General features: G+C 56.5%; 1 protein-coding gene across 3 annotated transcripts in view; it reads left to right on the top strand.

The window, feature by feature from the left end:
• HSF1 (heat shock transcription factor 1) overlaps nt 1-20,762 on the top strand; it is a 42,155-nt gene extending 21,393 nt beyond the window's left edge. For 2 of the 3 annotated variants that reach the window (XM_083145069.1, XM_083145071.1), the window contains exons 8-15: nt 594-690; nt 1,108-1,238; nt 1,316-1,519; nt 2,843-2,938; nt 12,400-12,505; nt 16,207-16,272; nt 16,401-16,467; nt 18,289-20,762. In XM_083145069.1, coding sequence (XP_083001195.1) covers nt 594-690; nt 1,108-1,238; nt 1,316-1,519; nt 2,843-2,938; nt 12,400-12,505; nt 16,207-16,272; nt 16,401-16,467; nt 18,289-18,467 — 946 coding nt within the window. In that variant the 3' untranslated portion in view covers nt 18,468-20,762. The remainder of the gene's footprint in view (nt 1-593; nt 691-1,107; nt 1,239-1,315; nt 1,520-2,842; nt 2,939-12,399; nt 12,506-16,206; nt 16,273-16,400; nt 16,468-18,288) is intronic. The other variant, XM_083145070.1, reaches the window with a different exon arrangement.
• Nucleotides 20,763-21,553: the final 791 nt, after the last annotated feature.

The raw sequence follows: 21,553 nt of genomic DNA, 5'->3' as shown, positions 1-21,553 counted from the left end.
TCTACAGCTGCAAACTCTGTTATACCCATACTGCAGGTGCTAAATTGTCCAATCAGTACATGGTGGGCGTGTCCTGTAGTGTCGCTCGCTGCCAATAAGTACATGGTGGGTGTGTCCTGTAGTGTCACTCGCTGCCAATAAGTACATGGTGGGTGTGTCCTGTAGTGTCACTTGCTGCCAGTCAGCACATGGTGTTCGTGTCCTGTAGTGTCACTCCCTGCCAATCAGTATATGGTGGGCGTGTCCTGTGGTAGACTTATCCCCGGGTGGTAGGAGTTTGTCCTTGTCCTCCCCGAGGTCGGATGCTGTGCATGCTGAACTGGTGCAGGTAGGGTTGCACCTCATCCCTTTACAACTGGAGACATATTAATTACACAGGTTCTGTGGCTGATTAAAAAAAAAAAACAGTTGAAATGGAGTCTTGCAGTGAGCCAGCCACAGAACCTGTGTAATTAATGTCTCCAGTTTTAAAGGGATGAGGTGGCAACCCTAGATGCAGGTTATGCTGGGATGTGTAGTTCAACAGCTGCTAAAGGTTCCCGATCCCTGACATACTATAACTGTATATGACCCTGTTTGTCCTTCCCTTGCAGACCCCTAATGCTGAATGACAGCGCGTCCTCCCATTCTCTACCAAAGTACAGCCGGCAGTACTCGCTGGAAGCTGTGCACGGGACGTCCACTTACCCTGTGAGTGTCCTTTAGCTTCTGGCTCTGCGGGTGTGCTGCGGGTACTGGCTCTGACCTAGGCTCTGTGGGTGTTCTGGGGTACTGGCTCTGTGGGCGTGTTGGGGGCACTGGCTCTGTGGGTGTGCTGTGGGAACTGGTTCTGACCTGGCTCTGTGGGCGTGCTTGGGGTACTGGCTCGACCGGGCTCTGTGGGTGTGCTGGGGGTACTGGCTCTGATTTGGCTCTGTGGGCATTCTGGGGATACTGGCTCTGTGGGTGTGCTGGGGGTATGGCTCTGTGGGCGCGTTGGGGGTACTGGCTCTGTGGGCGTGCTGGGGGTATGGCTCTGTGGGCGTGCTGAGTAAACTGGTTCTGACTGTTTGGTCATCTGGATGGGCTGGGATCTAGTTTAACCTCTCCTCTCTCTCCCGGTGTCAGGCTTCCTTCTCTGGGTACTCGGCGCCCACTATCTACTCCTCCGATCCTGCTGCTGGTCCCATAATCTCGGACGTCACTGAGGTGACCCCTTCCAGCCCCTCTGCGTCTCCCAGCCCAAGCCTGGAGGAGAGGTGAGTGCCCCCCAGACCCAGGACCGCATGTCAGGATCGCTGGCCGCCCGCTCACCCTGCACCTTCTGCTCTTCCAGGTGCAGTCCTGTAATCCTCATCAAGGAGGAGCCGCTCTCCCCCGGCAGCCCTGCGACACCTGCGGGAAGCCCGGGATCTCCTGAGGACATGGACAACTCGCTCTCTCCTTCCACCTTTATAGATTCCATTCTCCAGGACAGTGACCCCAGTGCCCGTGAGGGCGAAGCCCCGGAGCCGTGCCTCAGTGTGGCCTGTCTGGATAAGTAGGTGCTTCCGCTTTATATAATGGCTGGTGCTCAGGTGTCTTCGGATCTCCCATTATGCAGCATGTGTGTGTTTGGTGCTCCCCCTATGGTCAAAGTGGAGGTACTGCACTGCAGAAGATTATGTGCCAGTATTAGTGTATCAGTGGGAGTGGTGCTCCACCTAGGGTCAGAGCGGAGGTACCGAACTACACTACGGTCAGAGTGGAGGTACTGCACTGCAGAAGATTATGTACTGGTATTAGTGTATCGGTGAGTGTGGTGCTCCCCCTAGGGTCAGAGCGAAGGTACTGCACTGCAGAAGTAGTAGGAGACCTGTTGTGGGCATCTTTATAAAACGTGATGTTAGTTTTTTTATCTCTATAAATACACCCCCCCCCCCCCCCCCCCCAATCTATAATATTACCCACACTAATCAGCTCTCTGCCTCCACCTCTCACTCCCACACGGCGCTCTCTGCCTCCACCTCTCACCCCTACACGGCGCTCTCTGCCTCCACCTCTCACCCCCACACGCTGCTCTCTGCCTCCACCTCTCACCCCCACACACCGCTCTCTGCCTCCACCTCTCACCCCCACACGCCGCTCTCTGCTGCCTCCACCTCTCACCCCCACACGCCGCTCTCTGCTGCCTCCACCTCTCACCCCCACACGCCGCTCTCTGCCTCCACCTCTCACCCCCACACGCCGCTCTCTGCCTCCACCTCTCACCCCCACACGCCGCTCTCTGCCTCCACCTCTCACCCCCACACGCCGCTCTCTGCCTCCACCTCTCACCCCCACACGCCGCTCTCTGCCTCCACCTCTCACCCCCACACGCCGCTCTCTGCCTCCACCTCTCACCCCCACACGCCGCTCTCTGCCTCCACCTCTCACCCCCACACGCCGCTCTGCCTCCACCTCTCACCCCCACACGCCGCGCTCTGCCTCCACCTCTCACCCCCACACGCCGCTCTCTGCCTCCACCTCTCACCCCCACACGCCGCTCTCTGCCTCCACCTCTCACCCCCACACGCCGCTCTCTGCCTCCACCTCTCACCCCCACACGCCGCTCTCTGCCTCCACCTCTCACCCCCACACGCCGCTCTCTGCCTCCACCTCTCACCCCCACACGCCGCTCTCTGCCTCCACCTCTCACCCCCACACGCCGCTCTCTGCCTCCACCTCTCACCCCCACACGCCGCTCTAACCTTTCTTTGTCCTCCCTCTCTGTCCTTCACACACACACACGTCTCTCCCCTCACACATGTTAGAGCGTGTTGTCTGTGACGGAGCATGTAATAGCTGTACTTCTGTCTCCATGTGCCTGTGTTTCTCTTTTCAGCATTTCTAGCAGTCGCCAGATGTCGGAGATGTCTCATCTCCTGCCCAGCAGCGCCTGCTGCTCCTCTCCCTCACTGCTGAGCAGGACAGAGTCTGGGTTAGATATATTTGTGTATATGGGCCCTGACAGCCACCGAAGTCTATCGCCTTTACCCAGGCCTTATATACAGCGGCGCGGCCCATTCCATCCGACACTGCACTGACACGGAGTCTCTCACTACACTATGGGACGTGCGCGGACTCTCACTACACTATGGGGCGGTGCGGGGACTCTCTCACTGCATGGGGCGGTGCGGGGACTCTCTCACTACACTATGGGGCGGTGCGGGGACTCTCTCGCTACACTATGGGGCGGTGTGGGGACTCTCTCACTTCATGGGGCGGTGTGGGGACTCTCTCGCTACACTATGGGGCGGTGCGGGGACTCTCTCGCTACACTATGGGGCGGTGCGGGGACTCTCTCACTGCATGGGGCGGTGCGGGGACTCTCTCACTACACTATGGGACGGTGCGGGGACTCTCTCACTACACTATGGGACGGTGCGGGGACTCTCTCACTACACTATGGGACGGTGCGGGGACTCTCTCACTACACTATGGGGCGGTGTGGGGACTCTCTCACTGCATGGGACGGTGCGGGGACTCTCTCACTACTCTATGGGACGGTGCGGGGACTCTCTCACTACACTATGGGACGTGCGCGGACTCTCACTACACTATGGGACGGTGCGGGGACTCTCTCACTGCATGGGACGGTGCGGGGACTCTCTCACTACACTATGGGACGTGCGGGGACTCTCTCACTGCATGGGACAGTGCGGGGACTCTCTCACTGCATGGGGCGGTGCGGGGACTCTCACTACACTATGGGGCGGTGCGGGGACTCTCACTACACTATGGGGCGGTGCGGGGACTCTCTCACTACACTATGGGACGGTGCGGGGACTCTCTCACTACACTATGGGACGGTGCGGGGACTCTCTCACTACACTATGGGACGGTGCGGGGACTTTCTCACTACACTATGGGACGGTGCGGGGACTCTCTCACTGCATGGGACGGTGCGGGGACTCTCTCACTACACTATGGGACGTGCGGGGACTCTCTCACTGCATGGGACAGTGCGGGGACTCTCTCACTGCATGGGGCGGTGCGGGGACTCTCACTACACTATGGGGCGGTGCGGGGACTCTCACTACACTATGGGGCGGTGCGGGGACTCTCTCACTACACTATGGGGCGGTGCGGGGACTCTCTCACTGCATGGGGCGGTGCGGGGACTCTCTCACTGCATGGGGCGGTGCGGGGACTCTCACTACACTATGGGGCGGTGCGGGGACTCTCTCAATACACTATGGGACGTGCGGGGACTCTCTCACTACACTATGGGACGTGCGGGGACTCTCTCACTGCATGGGACGGTGCGGGGACTCTCTCACTGCATGGGACGGTGCGGGGACTCTCTCACTACACTATGGGACGTGCGCGGACTCTCACTACACTATGGGACGGTGCAGGGACTCTCTCACTGCATGGGGCGGTGCGGGGACTCTCTCACTACACTATGGGACGGTGCGGGGACTTTCTCACTACACTATGGGACGGTGCGGGGACTCTCTCACTGCATGGGACGGTGCGGGGACTCTCTCACTACACTATGGGACGTGCGGGGACTCTCTCACTGCATGGGACAGTGCGGGGACTCTCTCACTGCATGGGGCGGTGCGGGGACTCTCACTACACTATGGGGCGGTGCGGGGACTCTCTCACTACACTATGGGACGGTGCGGGGACTCTCTCACTACACTATGGGACGGTGCGGGGACTCTCTCACTACACTATGGGACGGTGCGGGGACTCTCTCACTACACTATGGGACGGTGCGGGGACTCTCTCACTACACTATGGGACGGTGCGTGACTCTCTCACTACACTATGGGACGGTGCGGGGACTTTCTCACTACACTATGGGACGGTGCGGGGACTCTCTCACTACACTATGGGACGTGCGGGGACTCTCTCACTGCATGGGACAGTGCGGGGACTCTCTCACTGCATGGGGCGGTGCGGGGACTCTCACTACACTATGGGGCGGTGCGGGGACTCTCACTACACTATGGGGCGGTGCGGGGACTCTCTCACTACACTATGGGACGGTGCGGGGACTCTCTCACTGCATGGGGCGGTGCGGGGACTCTCTCACTGCATGGGGCGGTGCGGGGACTCTCACTACACTATGGGGCGGTGCGGGGACTCTCTCAATACACTATGGGACGTGCGGGGACTCTCTCACTACACTATGGGACGTGCGGGGACTCTCTCACTACACTATGGGACGTGCGGGGACTCTCTCACTGCATGGGACGGTGCGGGGACTCTCTCACTGCATGGGACGGTGCGGGGACTCTCTCGCTACACTGTGACACGGGACAGTAATATGCCGGTGCGGGGACTCTCACTACACTATGGGGCGGTGCGGGGACTCTCACTACACTATGGGGCGGTGCGGGGACTCTCTCACTACACTATGGGACGGTGCGGGGACTCTCTCACTGCATGGGGCGGTGCGGGGACTCTCTCACTGCATGGGGCGGTGCGGGGACTCTCACTACACTATGGGGCGGTGCGGGGACTCTCTCACTACACTATGGGACGTGCGGGGACTCTCTCACTGCATGGGACGGTGCGGGGACTCTCTCACTGCATGGGACGGTGCGGGGACTCTCTCGCTACACTGTGACACGGGACAGTAATATGCCGGTGCGGGGACTCTCGCTACACTGTGACACGGGACAGTAATATGACGGTGCGGGGACTCTCGCTACACTGTGACACGGGACAGTAATATGACGGTGCGGGGACTCTCTCGCTACACTGTGACACGGGACAGTAATATGACGGTGCGGGGACTCTCTCGCTACACTGTGACACGGGACAGTAATATGCCGGTGCGGGGACTCTCTCGCTACACTGTGACACGGGACAGTAATATGCCGGTGCGGGGACTTTCTCGCTACACTGTGACCAGGGACAGTAATATGACGGTGCGGGGACTCTCTCGCTACACTGTGACACGGGACAGTAATATGACGGTGCGGGGACTCTCTCGCTACACTGTGACACAGGACAATAAGGGGGCTCTTTATACTGTGGTTAGAGGATCGTACACATGCTGGTGATGACAAATGTATCAGTGCTTCCTCCTACTATTACAGATGTCCCCTTGGCCTCGCCCGCTTCTCTCTGCTCACCCTCCCATCCTTCCCTTCCCCCAGACCCTTATTTCTCTATACTGACTTCCGCTGTATTCCCCTCTATACACACACACACACTCTCTTCTTCTTTGGGTTCCATGGTCCCCACGGGGTGACATTGGGTTGTAGGCGGATCCAGAGGACCATGGCACCAATCAGCAAAGCTTTGAATACATCCCAGGATGTACGGCTCCTCTCCCCTATAACCCCGCCTCCATGCTCAGCTCCTCAGTTTTTGTTGGTGTCAGCGGGGAGCTGGCGCGCGGTACTGTCAGCGGGGAGCTGGCGCGCGGTACTGTCAGGGGGGAGCTGGCGCGCGGTACTGTCAGGGGGGAGCTGGCGCGCGGTACGGTCAGCGGGGAGCTGGCGCGCGGTACGGTCAGCGGGGAGCTGGCGCGCGGTACGGTCAGCGGGGAGCTGGCGCGCGGTACGGTCAGCGGGGGAGCTGGCGCGCGGTACGGTCAGCGGGGGAGCTGGCGCGCGGTACGGTCAGCGGGGGAGCTGGAGCGCCCGGTACGGTCAGCGGGGGAGCTGGAGCGCCCGGTACGGTCAGCGGGGGAGCTGGAGCGCCCGGTACGGTCAGCGGGGGAGCTGGAGCGCCCGGTACGGTCAGCGGGGGAGCTGGAGCGCCCGGTACGGTCAGCGGGGGAGCTGGAGCGCCCGGTACGGTCAGCGGGGGAGCTGGAGCGCCCGGTACGGTCAGCGGGGGAGCTGGAGCGCCCGGTACGGTCAGCGGGGGAGCTGGAGCGCCCGGTACGGTCAGCGGGGGAGCTGGAGCGCCCGGTACGGTCAGCGGGGGAGCTGGAGCGCCCGGTACGGTCAGCGGGGATCTACCTGAGGCAATCCCACAAGCTTTTTTATCTTTTTTTTACAAACTTTATTATTCACTAGCGACTATCACTAGAAGGGCTAGTTCAGTCAGTCATAGCGACTACAGCGCAGCAGCTCCATCACCCCTGCTGGTGCCGAAATGACCTGGGTCAAGCAGGGTGCTTGCGGCAGAGGTTGCTCCCGATGTCTAGCACCGCCAGATGCCGAATTCCTAGGACAGCGTGGCTGGCGGCACAGGGGCAGGTAAGGCTCTCTGTGAGAGCACAGAAAATGGCTGTCGCGCTGCGGGTCAGGGAGATGGCCCGCAGTGGTTGGCATGGACACTGCTGCTTGCGGCAGGGACTCCACTACGCCACCGGAGCAGCGAGAGCAGGCTGGGTTTATTCACCCATTTTACACTGGTGCCAATGAGAGAAGTCCAGCAAAGGGGGTTGGTGCCAGCCTGCAGTACCTCCCCCAGCTTTGGGTGCCAATTTCCCGCAGGATTACCGCCCATAAGCTGCTTTGAATTTCCCTGCTCCCTCAGAGACCGGCGGCCATCTTACAGCGCGCAGCTTAGAGTCTCCTCCCCCCCCCCTAGTCAATCCCCATATAACCCGACTGGTTAAACCGTCGGTACTCCCTGTTACCACAGGATCCTCCTTAAAGGAGCCTACAGACAGGCACATGGAACATGCCTTAAGTCCATCTTTACGCTCACAGGGGCGATACAAAGACCCACTGTGGCTGCGCCCTGGGCTGCAAGAGCTATTCTGCCACGGCTTCACGTGCTGGAGGATGAGCTGCCGTCTGATGTATCAGAGGATGCCAGGCTACTGGCCTCTCATATCAGACAGGCGGCATTGTATCTTATGGAAGCTCTGTCTGACGCTGGTGTATTGGCCACAAAGGCCTCTGCCAATCCTGTACTGGTACGTCGTATATCTTGTGGTTACGACCATAGAAGGCTGATTTAGAGTCTAGAAAGCCCCTAGAAATGTTACCCTTTAAAGGGGACATATTGTTTGGGGAGGAGCTTACAAAAAATGTAGCTTCTCTGGCAGCTGCCAAGACCACGTGTCTCCCATCAGCTCTCCCGCATCAAACCATCAGCTCTCCCGCATCGACCTAAGGTTGCTCCTTTTTGGTCCTTTCGTCCCCCAAGGCAAGGCCAGAGGGCAAAGCTTCCCTCGCAGCTCCAGTGCATCTAAGCCGGCCAAGTCTAAGCCCGAACAGGCCTGGGACACCAAACAACCTCCTGCTAAGCCTGACAGGGGTAGGTCTCTCTCAGGGGGACCCCAAAGTGGGAGGCAGACTCCTGCACTTCACACAGCAGTGGCTCACCACCACAGCGGACATTTGGGTGAGAGAAGTCGTGTCCCTGGGATACTTGATGTCATTCAAAAGGCCTCCTCCTTGTGGCCAAATCGCCGGGGGTCCTGTCCGCACACCTGCAGACAACAGGGCATCGGAGTGTTCCCTTACCTGGATGACCTACTCGTAGTGGCCAAATCACCAGGGGTCCTGTCCGCACACCTGCAGACAACAGGGCATCGGAGTGTTCCCTTACCTGGATGACCTACTCGTAGTGGCCAAATCGCAGGAGGTCCTGTCCGCACACCTGCAGACAACAGGGCATCGGAGTGTTCCCTTACCTGGATGACCTACTCGTAGTGGCCAAATCGCCGGGGGTCCTGTCCGCACACCTGCAGACAACAGGGCATCGGAGTGTTCCCTTACCTGGATGACCTACTCGTAGTGGCCAAATCACCGGGGGTCCTGTCCGCACACCTGCAGACAACAGGGCATCGGAGTGTTCCCTTACCTGGATGACCTACTCGTAGTGGCCAAATCGCAGGAGGTCCTGTCCGCACACCTGCAGACAACAGGGCATCGGAGTGTTCCCTTACCTGGATGACCTACTCGTAGTGGCCAAATCGCAGGAGGTCCTGTCCGCACACCTGCAGACAATACTAGCTGTTCTTCAGCAGCATGGATGGATTCTCAATTGGATGCTGCATCTGGGGGCACTGCTGGACTCCCATGTAAAGAGGCTATATCTGGGGTAGCCAACTCCAGTCCTCGAGAGCGACCAACAGTTAATGTTTTCCAGATCTCCTCACAGAATCACAAGTGAAGTAATTAGTTCCACCTGTGCAGCAGCTACTGTAGGTTGTCTGGAAAATGTGAACTGTTGGTAGCTCTCGAGGACTGGAGTTGGCTACCACTGGGCTATATCTAACGCCAGACAAATGTCAGACTGCAACAGAGGAAACACCAATTCCTTCAACATCCCAGAGTCTCGGTCCATCTGGCAATGCAGATCCTGGGCCTATGGCATCATTCAACATGGTTGAATGGGCTCATTTTCACTCACGCCCTCTATAGTGTCACATCCTCCTAAAATGGGATGGGCAGCATCATTGGATCAGAACCACGTTCATGACTGACTCCAGAAGTTTGGTCATCCCTCCAGTAGTGGCTCCAACTATCCCATCTGAACAAAGGACAACCATTTTGGTTCATCAATTGGATTCTCTTAACTACCGACTCCAGCCTCCGGCTGGGGAGCCGTAGTAGAATCCCGATCCTTGCAGGGCGTGTGGTCCTGCTCAGAAGCGTCTGTCACGTCTTGGAGCTACGGGCAGTATACAACGCTCCCAGTACTTCTTCAGAACAGACCAGTACAGGTTCGGTCAGACAATGCCGCAACAGGGTCTTACATAAACGGCCAAGGGGGCGCTTGCAGTGCAGCAGCCATCCAAGATGTGTCCAGAATTCTGACTTGGGCAGAACACCATCTCCTTGCATTGTCGGCTGTGTTCATTCCCGGAATACTGAATTGGGAAGTAGACTTCCTAAGTCAACAAGATGTTCATCCGGGAGAGTGGTCACTCCATCCAGAGGTCTTTTCCCTTTCAGTAAAACGTGTGGGGTCCTCCAGGCGTGGATCTCATGGCATCCCGTCACGAGTACAAAATCTCAGTGTACGGGCTGCGATCCAGGGATCCTCAAGCTATCTTCACGGACACTCTTTCGATTCCATGGAAGTTTTGTCTTCCATACGCCTTTCCTCTGGTGTCTATGATACCCAGGGTTCTCAGGAAATTCAAACAGGAGGGCGGGGTCTCATAGTGATAGCCCCAGCCTGGCCTCAATGTCACTAGTTTGTAGATCTGCAATGTCTGTCAGTACAACAACCGTTTTGTTTACCTCTCCGATTGGACTAAAGGCCCCCATACACTAGCCGATTTTGGTCAGATTTCGGCCAGATCAGTCGGATCTGGCCGAAATCGGACCAAAATCGGCTAGTTTTGATGTCCCCTCAGATCCGATGCGCGGTCCCGTGCGCATCGGATCTGCGTCGGGTGGTCGGACCTGCTGCACGTCCGACCACCCGACTTGGGACCTAGTGGGGCGGCGCGGCGGTGGAGGGAGCAGGGGGGGCTGGGGACGCTGCGGGGGACACAGGCGGCATAGAGCCGGGCAGGGGGAGCCGGCCGGGAGCTGTCAGTAATGAATAAAAAAAGAAAAAAAAGCCCATACAATGCATGGGCGGCCTGTGATTGGCTAAGCGCTCTCTCAGCCAGTCAGCAATTGGCTGAGAGAGCGCTCAGCAGCCAATCACAGGCCGCCCATTCATTGTATGGGCTTTTTTTTTTTTTTATTCATTACTGACAGCTCCCGGCCGGCTCCCCCTGCCCGGCTCTATGCCGCCTGTGTCCCCCGCAGCGTCCCCAGCTCCCACCAGCTCCCAGCTCTGTAGCACCCCCCCCCCCCTGCTCCCCGGGTTTTTTACATGTGATAAATCGAGACGATTTATCACATATAAAAAATGGCACATCAAGTGCCAATCTAATCAAGCTCCCCCGGGGAGCTGCCGGGGAAGCTCAGGGGGAAGTCGGGGGCGTAGTAGCCCTAGTGTATGGGGGCCTTTAGTCAGGGGCCCTGGCTACACCCAGATCTACAGTGCTGGTCTTTGACGGCATGGTGCTTGAGTCTGATATTATAAAAAAAAAGAAGTCATCCGGCAATGCTCAGAGCTCGTAAACCCGCGTCTGCCAGAATATACTATAGAGTATGGCATACATATTTCTCCTGGTGTGCGGCTCGGGGCTATGACAAGACTACCTGGACTTGCTTTTCTAAACAGAGACTTAGACCTGGGTCTGTGACTAGCTTCATTGAAAGTGCATCTCTCAGCCCTTTCCATCTGGTTCCAACGGAACATTGCATTGATCCCAGACATACGTACTTTCCTCCAAGCAGTGATACGTATCCATCCTCCATATGTACCGCCAACACCGTGGGATCTGTCCTTGGTTTTGCAGGCTCCTTTCCAACCACTGTACACAGTGGAATACAAATGGCTCACAGCTAAGACGGTTTTCCATTGGCGATTGCGTCTGCTAGAGGTGTATCAGACTTGACTGTCCTGTCATGCTGTCCCCCGTTTCTTATCTTCCACTCGGACAGGGCGGTTCTGAGAACCAGAGCTACTCACCTCCCTAAAGTAGTCTCCAGATTTCATATGAACCAGGAAATCTTTGTCCATGCCTTCAGCTCAGAGGATCTGTCTCCGGCTGAGCGTCCTTTGGCTGTAGCTACGGCTCTAACTACATACTTTGACCGTACTGCTTCTGTTGGGAAGTCAGAGGCATTATATGTGCTCTACGTGTTCCACAAAAGGGGCTGGCCAGCGATATGATCATTGGATAGGATTGGTCATTCAGCAGGCCTACCAGCAAGCTGATCTTCCATTACCACCATCTATTCATGCACTTTCTACCAAGTCGGTAGGTGCCTCATGGGCGGCACGCCGTGGTGCGTCCGCTGAACAACTGTGCAAGGCCGTAACGTGGTCATCTGTTCACACAGTCACTAGATTCTATGCATTTGACACGTTTGCCTCCCAGGATGCTTCCTTTGGTCGTAGGGTCCTTCTGACACCTCAGGCGGGTACCCTCCCTTCAGTACTGCTTTTGGACATTCCCGATGTCACCCTGTGGGACCATAGAACCCGAAGATGAAAGCGAGTGTTATGGTAGAATTACCATTGGTTAACGCTCTTTCTTCAAGGTTCATGGTACCCACAGGGCACCCACCCTTATAGGCCTGAGGTATTCCGTCTGATATACGACCTTGGTCACTACTTCCCCCACTCTGTGAGTGTTCTGGTATGTTCTTATCTGTCTTCTTCCTGCTATTGGCTGGCTAACAAAACTGAGGAGCTGAGCATGGAGGCGGGGTTATAGGGGAGAGGAGCTGTGCATCCTGGGATGAGTCAAAGCTTTGCTGATTGGTGCCACGGTCCTCTGGATCCGCCTACACCCCGATGTTACCCTGTGTGGGGACCATTTGACCTCGAAGAAAGCGTTAACTGAAGGTAGGTCTGCCATAACTCTCGTTATACATACATGTGCACACCCATACACACACACACCTACCCCCAGCTCTCGGCTCCCCTGTATGACGTGTGCTGTCTCCGGTGCAGGAACGACCTAACCGACCATGTGGATATAATAGACTCCGGGCTGGACAGTCTGCAGAGTATGTTCAGTGGACACAGCTTCAGCATGGACTCCAGCGCACTTCTTGATGTGAGTGTCCCCTACATGTTCTTCACTCCATGTATCACGTGCAACCCTCCATTTACGTAGCGCTGGCTCCGTGTATTGCGTGTAACCCTCCCTTATGTAGTGCTGGCTATCTGTATCGCGTTTAACCCTCCCTTATGTAGCGCTGGCTCTGTGTATCGCGTGTAACCCTCCGTTATGTAGCGCTGGCTCCGTGTATCGCGTGCAACCCTCCGTTATGTAGCACTGGCTCCGTGTATCGCGTGTAACCCTCCCTTATGTAGCAGTGGCTCCGTGTATCGCGTGTAACCCTCCCTTATGTAGCACTGGCTCTGTGTATCGCGTGTAACCCTCCCTTATGTAGCACTGGCTCCGTGTATCGCGTGTAACCCTCCCTTATGTAGCACTGGCTCCGTGTATTGCGTGTAACCTTCCCTTATGCAGCACTGGCTCCGTGTATCGCGTGTAACCCTCCCTTATACAGCGCTGGCTCCGTGTATCATGTGCAACCCTCCATTTACGTAGCGCTGGCTCCGTGTATTGCGTGTAACCCTCCCTTATGTAGTGCTGGCTATCTGTATCGCGTGTAACCCTCCGTTATGTATCGCTGGCTCCGTGTAACCCTCCCTTTATGTAACGATGGCTCCGTGTATAGCGTGTAACCCTCCCTTATGTAGCACTGGCTCCGTGTATCGCGTGTAACCCTCCATTATGTAGCACTGGCTCCGTGTATCGCGTGTAACCATCCCTTATGTAGCACTGGCTCCGTGTATCGCGTGTAACCCTCCCTTATGTAGCATTGGCTCCGTGTATCGCGTGTAACCCTCCCTTATGTAGCACTGGCTCCGTGTATCGCGTGTAACCCTCCCTTATGCAGCACTGGCTCCGTGTAACCCTCCCTTTATGTAACGATGGCTCCGTGTATAGCGTGTAAACCTCCCTTATGTAGGACTGGCTCAGTGTATCGCGTGTAACCCTCCGTTATGTATCGCTGGCTCCGTGTATCGCGTGGAACCCTCCGTTATGTATCGCTGGCTCCGTGTATCGCGTGGAACCCTCCGTTATGTATCGCTGGCTCCGTGTAACCCTCCCTTATGTAGCACTGGCTCCGTGTATCGCGTGTAACCCTCCCTTATGTAGCACTGGCTCCGTGTATCGCGTGTAACCCTCCCTTATGCAGAGCTGGCTCCGTGTATCGCGTGTAGCCTTCCCTTATGTAGCACTGGCTCCGTGTATTGCGTGTAACCCTCCCTTATGCAGCACTGGCTCCGTGTATTGCGTGTAACCCTCCCTTATGCAGCACTGGCTCCGTGTATTGCGTGTAGCCTTCCCTTATGTAGCACTGGCTCCGTGTATCGCGTGTAACCCTCCCTTATGCAGCGCTGGCTCCGTGTATTGCGTGTAACCCTTCCTTATGTATCGCTGTCTCAGTGTATTGCGTGTAACCCTCCCTTATGCAGAGCTGGCTCTGTGTATCGCGTGTAACCCTCCCTTATGCAGCGCTGGCTCAGTGTATCGCGTGTAACCCTCCCTTATGCAGAGCTGGCTCCGTGTATAGCGTGTAACCCTCCCTTATGCAGCGCTGGCTCCGTGTATCGCGTGTAACCCTCCCTTATGCAGCACTGGCTCCGTGTATCGCTTATGCAGCGCTGGCTCAGTGTATCGCGTGTAACCCTCCCTTATGTAGCACTGGCTCCGTGTATCGCGTGTAACCCTCCCTTATGCAGCGCTGGCTCCGTGTATCGCGTGTAACCCTCCCTTATGCAGCGCTGGCTCAGTGTATCGCGTGTAACCCTCCCTTATGCAGCACTGGCTCCGTGTATCGCGTGTAACCCTCCCTTATGCAGCGCTGGCTCCGTGTATCGCGTGTAACCCTCCCTTATGCAGCGCTGGCTCCGTGTATCGCGTGTAACCCTCCCTTATGCAGCGCTGGCTCCGTGTATCGCGTGTAACCCTCCCTTATGCAGCACTGGCTCCATGTATCGCGTGTAACCCTCCCTTATGCAGCGCTGGCTCCGTGTATCGCGTGTAACCCTCCCTTATGCAGCGCTGGCTCCATGTATCGCGTGTAACCCTCCCTTATGTAGCACTGGCTCCGTGTATCGCGTGTAACCCTCCATTATGTAGCACTGGCTCCGTGTATCGCGTGTAACCATCCCTTATGTAGCACTGGCTCCGTGTATCGCGTGTAACCATCCCTTATGTAGCACTGGCTCCGTGTATCGCGTGTAACCCTCCCTTATGTAGCACTGGCTCCGTGTATCGCGTGTAACCCTCCCTTATGTAGCACTGGCTCCGTGTATCGCGTGTAACCCTCCCTTATGCAGCACTGGCTCCGTGTAACCCTCCCTTTATGTAACGATGGCTCCGTGTATAGCGTGTAACCCTCCCTTATGTAGGACTGGCTCAGTGTATCGCGTGTAACCCCCCGTTATGTATCGCTGGCTCCGTGTATCGCGTGGAACCCTCCGTTATGTATCGCTGGCTCCGTGTATCGCGTGTAACCCTCCGTTATGTATCGCTGGCTCCGTGTATCGCGTGGAACCCTCCGTTATGTATCGCTGGCTCCGTGTAACCCTCCCTTATGTAGCACTGGCTCCGTGTATCGCGTGTAACCCTCCCTTATGTAGCACTGGCTCCGTGTATCGCGTGTAACCCTCCCTTATGCAGAGCTGGCTCCGTGTATCGCGTGTAGCCTTCCCTTATGTAGCACTGGCTCCGTGTATTGCGTGTAACCCTCCCTTATGCAGCACTGGCTCCGTGTATTGCGTGTAGCCTTCCCTTATGTAGCACTGGCTCCGTGTATCGCGTGTAACCCTCCCTTATGCAGCGCTGGCTCCGTGTATTGCGTGTAACCCTTCCTTATGTATCGCTGTCTCAGTGTATTGCGTGTAACCCTCCCTTATGCAGAGCTGGCTCTGTGTATCGCGTGTAACCCTCCCTTATGCAGCGCTGGCTCAGTGTATCGCGTGTAACCCTCCCTTATGCAGAGCTGGCTCCGTGTATAGCGTGTAACCCTCCCTTATGCAGCGCTGGCTCCGTGTATCGCGTGTAACCCTCCCTTATGCAGCACTGGCTCCGTGTATCGCGTGTAACCCTCCCTTATGCAGCGCTGGCTCCGTGTATCGCGTGTAACCCTCCCTTATGCAGCGCTGGCTCAGTGTATCGCGTGTAACCCTCCCTTATGTAGCACTGGCTCCGTGTATCGCGTGTAACCCTCCCTTATGCAGCGCTGGCTCCGTGTATCGCGTGTAACCCTCCCTTATGCAGCGCTGGCTCCGTGTATCGCGTGTAACCCTCCCTTATGCAGCGCTGGCTCCGTGTATCGCGTGTAACCCTCCCTTATGCAGCGCTGGCTCCGTGTATCGCGTGTAACCCTCCCTTATGCAGCGCTGGCTCCGTGTATCGCGTGTAACCCTCCCTTATGCAGCGCTGGCTCCGTGTATCGCGTGTAACCCTCCCTTATGCAGTGCTGGCTCCGTGTATCGCGTGTAACCCTCCCTTATGCAGCGCTGGCTCCGTGTATCGCGTGTAACCCTCCCTTATGCAGCGCTGGCTCCGTGTATCGCGTGTAACCCTCCCTTATACAGTGTTGGCTCCGTGTATCGCGTGTAACCCTCCCTTATGTAGCACTGGCTCCGTGTATCACATGTATCTGTTCCCGGTATGTGTCTCCCCCGTTCCTCCCATCTGAGTCCCTATAACCGCTCTCTGATCTCTTGCAGCTCTTCAGTCCTTCGCTGAGTGTCCCAGATCTACCGCTCTCAGACCTGGACTCCAGCCTGGCAAGTGTGAGTATGCTCTGTACATACACTGTGGTGCTCCTAGGGGGCGCTGTAGCCAGGGATTATACGGTGGTTACTAGCAGGGGCTCTGTGACACGTGTGTTTGTGTGTGTGTGTGTGTGTGTGTTACACAGATCCAGGAGCTGTTGTCGTACCAGGAACAGAAGTTTTCAGAGGCGGATACAAGTGCAGCGGATGCAGGTACCCCTCTATCTGCCCCTCTCGTCACTCCACCTATTCCCCCCTCTATCTGCCCCTCTCCTTACACCACCTATCCCCCCTCTATATATCCCTCTCCTTACACCACCTATCCCCCCCTCTATCTGCCCCTCTCCTTACACCACCTATCCCCCCCTCTACCTGCCCCTCTCCTCACACCACCTATCCCCCCCTCTATCTGCCCCCTCTCCTCACACCACCTATCCCCCCTCTATCTGCCCCTCTCCTCACGCCACCTATCCCCCCTCTATCTGCCCCTCTCCTCACACCACCTATCCCCCCCTCTATCTGCCCCTCTCCTTACACCACCTATCCCCCCTCTATCTGCCCCTCTCCTCACACCACCTATCCCCCCCTCTATCTGCCCCTCTCCTTACACCACCTATCCCCCCCTCTATCTGCCCCCTCTCCTCACACCACCTATCCCCCCCTCTATCTGCCCCCTCTCCTCACACCACCTATCCCCCCTCTATCTGCCCCCTCTCCTCACACCACCTATCCCCCCTCTATCTGGCCCCCTCCTACCCCCCCCCCCACACACACACTATCGTCCCCTCTTCTCACACCATATTTCCCCCTCTAAATGCCCCTCTCGTCACATCACCTATCCACCCCTCTATCTACACCTCTCCTCACACCACCTATCCCCCCCCCTCTAAATGCCCCTCTCGTCACATCACCTATCCACCCCTCTATCTACACCTCTCCTCACACCACCTATCCCCCCCCCCCCCTCTAAATGCCCCTCTCCTCACACCACCTATCCCCCCTCTATCGGCCCCTCTCCTCACACCACCTATCCCCCCTCTAAATGCCCCTCGCCTCACACCACCTATCCCCCCTCTAAATGCCCCTCTCCTCACACCACCTATCCCTCCTCTAAATGCCCCTCTCCTCACGCCACCTATCCCCCTCTATCTGCCCCTCTCCTCACGCCACCTATCCCCTCTCCTCACGCCACCTATCCCCCCTCTATCTGCCCCTCTCCTCACACCGCCTATCCCCCCCTCTATCTGCCCCTCTCACCACCTATCCCCCCCTCTATCTGCCCCTCTCCTCACACCACCTATCCCCCCTTCTATCTGCCCCTCTCCTCACACCACCTATCCCCCCTCTATCTGCCCCTCTGCTCACACCACCTATCCCCCCACTATCGGCCCCTCTCCTCACACCACCTATCCCCCCACTATCTGCCCCTCTGCTCACACCACCTATCCCCCCACTATCTGCCCCTCTGCTCACACCACCTATCCCCCCACTATCGGCCCCTCTCCTCACATCACCTATCCCCCCTCTATCTGCCCCTCTCCTCACATCACCTATCCCCCCTCTATCTGCCCCTCTCCTCACCCCTCCCACCCCCCCCACCCCTCTATCTGCCCCTCTCCTCACACCACCTATCCCCCCACTATCGGCCCCTCTCCTCACACCATCTATCCCCCCCCTGTATCGGCCCCTCTCCTCACACCATCTATCCCCCCCCTGTATCTGCCCCTCTCCTCACACCACATATCCCCCTCTATCTGCCCCTCTCCTCACACCACCTTTATCTGCCCCTCTCCTCACACCACCTATTCCCCCTGTACCTACCCCTCTCCTCACACCACCTATCCCCCCCACTATCGGCCCCTCTACTCACCCCTCTATCCCTAATTCTCCCTTCTGTCTTCCCTTCTTCTCCCTCCCCTCACGCCTCTATCCCCCGTATCCTCACCCCCTTCCATCCCTGCTCTTCTCACCTCTCACCCCCCACTCCTTCCGCCCCTGACATAATACCACTCTGCCCAATGTCCCGTCTCTTAGGGAAACAGATCGTCCATTATACGGGGCAGCCGCTTATCCTGATGAACTCCCCGGGTTCAGACCTTCCCATCCTGCTGGAGCTAGACGGGGACGACGCTGGAGATTACTCTGAAGATCCGACCCTCTCCCTCCTCTCCTGGGACTCTCAGAACAAGTCAGAAGGTTCTGGGATCTCGTAGACTCTGGAGCCCCCAGGGGTGACTCTAAATAGTGGTATCAGACATAAGAGGTGGCTGGGCTGCAGGATGGACTTCTCCCCAAGCTGAGGCTGGACACCCATTACTCTCCGCCATCTCCAAACCCTCCCAGCAGGTGTATCTCTGGCTGTCACCACGCAGGAGGACATAGCGGGCAATATACTGAGGACGGAAACTCAAGTGTGTTAGAAGGATACGAAGGACAGTTCTTGGGGTGCTAGGAGTACACGTACTGGCCTTCAGGTTACAGTCAGATGTATTGCAGATTGTTCCTGACCTACAAGCACCCCTCCCCATCCTACAAGCACCCCTCCCCATCTGTCAAACCCGACCCTTTTTGTGCCCCTCCCCCATCTGTCATACCGGCCCTACATGTGCCCCTCCCCCATCTGTCATACCGGCCCTACATCTGCCACTCCCCCATCTGTCATACTGGCCCTACATGTGCCCCTCCCACATCTGTCATACCGGTCCTACGCTTGCCCCTCCCCCATCTGTCATACCGGCCCTACGTGTGCCCCCCCCCCTATCTGTCATACCGGCCCTACGTGTGCCCCTCCCCCATCTGTCATACCGGCCCTACGTGTGCCCCTCCCCCATCTGTCATACCGGCCCTACATGCGCCCCTCCCCCATCTGTCATACTGGCCCTACATGTGCCCCTCCCCCATCTGTCATACAGGCCCTACATGTGCCCCTCCCCCATCTGTCATACAGGCCCTACATGCGCCCCTCCCCAATCTGTCGTAACGGCCCTACATGTGCCCATCCCCCATCTGTCATACAGGCCCTACATGCGCCCCTCCCCAATCTGTCGTACCGGCCCTACATGTGCCCCTCCCCCATCTGTCATACAGGCCCTACATGCGCCCCTCCCCAATCTGTCGTAACGGCCCTACATGTGCCCCTCCCCCATCTGTCATACAGGCCCTACATGCGCCCCTCCCCAATCTGTCGTACCGGCCCTACATGTACCCCTCCCCCATCTGTCATACAGGCCCTACATGTGCCCCTCCCCCATCTGTCATACAGGCCCTACATGTGCCCCTCCCCCATCTGTCATACAGGCCCTACATGCGCCCCTCCCCCATCTGTCGTACCGGCCCTACATGTGCCCCTCCCCCATCTGTCGTACCGGCCCTACATGTACCCCTCCCCCAACTGTAAAAAGATTAGATTGTCACACACACACGGTTACCTTACTGCTGTGACTGTGGGTCTGTAGTTACCCTGTGCGACCCCAGGAATTGCTCTCCCTTCTATTCACACTCAGTTTATCCTGCAATAGTTGATCCTCATGGAGAATTGATCAGTCTGTGCCAGTAGAAGGAGATTGGCTGATGGGAGACGGGTTATTTTCATGCTTCAGATAAGTCATTTTGTTTCCAGGGTGGCGGGGAGCCAGGTGTCCTCTCATGGGGCACTTAGTAGGGTCCAAAGGTGGCGGTTCTATGTCCTACACAAAGTACAGGCCCAGTATTGGTTTTTAAGGGATACAAAGCAATATGTTTGCAGTATTAGAGGCAAGTCTGAGTGTTGTGTGCGAAATGCAAGCTGGCAAAATGTAAGATGGCAAAATGCAAGGTACATATGTCAGTTTGGCAAAGTGCAAGGGGTCAAAATGTAAGGTGGTGAAATGCAAGGGTTACATAGGTATGGCGAAATTCAATGGTTCAGGTGTAAATGGTGAAAAACAAAGGGTCAGGTTGGGGATACTGTGACATGCGCGAGGAATGACTTGGGGTCCTACTTCTGCCTTATGCGTAGTCTTTTCATTCTACTTACAGCAAATATAGGCAACAAGAAACTATATATATATATATATATATTACACAATTTGCTCTGGAAAACTGACCACACTGCTCGGAAATTGGGCATATGTCACTGTAGCAAGAACTCTACACCAGAGGGGGCTGGTCCAGGCACCTGTCTCGTCGCTGCCGTATAATAGCATGTGATTGGGGCCCCTGTATTCCGCACTATGCAGGAAGTGTTCTGATGCTATGACTTCCTGTATGTTGTACTGTATATTGTCTGTTTGGGGATCCCAGAAGTACTTGCACCGTTTGCAGTGGTTGGTGGTTATGTGAGGAGACCGTCCTTCATCCCCTAGAGGCGGCTTTGCACAGCGCAGGTGGGAAGGGAAGTGCTTGGCACTAATTCATTTGTATATTAAACTTTGACTTGTTTATAGTGAGTTGTATTTTGGATTTTTACGCTAAAACTTTCTGTACAATCTTCCCTGTATAAATAAATCTATACAGTTGTGTACAAAGCAGCCTGTGGTGTCCTGACTCTTATTAACCGCCATTCCTATCCATGTACCAAGGATTCTCCGCCTGTGGTGTCCTCACTGTCAGCCATTCCCATCCATGTACCGGGGATGTCCTGACTATTGTCCGCCATTCCCATCCATGTACCGGGGATGTCCTGACTATTGTCCGCCATTCCCATCCATGTACCGGGGATGTCCTGACTATTGTCCGCCATTCCCATCCATGTACCGGGGATGTCCTGACTATTGTCCGCCATTCCCATCCATGTACCGGGGATGTCCTGACTATTGTCCGCCATTCCCATCCATGTACCGGGGATGTCCTGACTATTGTCCGCCATTCCCATCCATGTACCGGGGATGTCCTGACTATTGACCGCCATTCCCATCCATGTACCGGGGATGTCCTGACTATTGTCCGCCATTCCCATCCATGTACCAAGGATTCTCCGCCTGTAGTGTCCACCATTCCCATCGTACTGGGGATTCTCCACCTGTAGTGTCCTGACTTCTCCACCTGTGGTGCAGGTTGGTTTAAGGTGGGGGCAAAGAAGAAAATGGAGATAGACAGGTGTGTACGCTGAGTATCCAGGGCCTAAAGTAGTAAGTGTAGGTGCTGAGATGTTTATGGGTAAGGGGGAATCTAGTAGAGAGCTGGAAGATTGAGCCGAGCGATGGTGATGAGAAGCCGCTATTGATGGTGAAGGATAACTGTTATCCACCTTTTGTTGGTGGTGGCGTACCGCAGCTCCCGGGAGACGTTATTGATGGTGGCGTACCGCAGCTCCCGGGAG

This window comes from Crinia signifera, chromosome 5, assembly GCF_055691185.1.
Source record: "Crinia signifera chromosome 5, ASM5569118v1, whole genome shotgun sequence".
Lineage (NCBI taxonomy): Eukaryota > Metazoa > Chordata > Amphibia > Anura > Myobatrachidae > Crinia > Crinia signifera.
The sequence above is the reverse complement of the archived record's forward strand: the minus strand, read 5'-3'. Positions and strand labels throughout refer to the sequence as shown.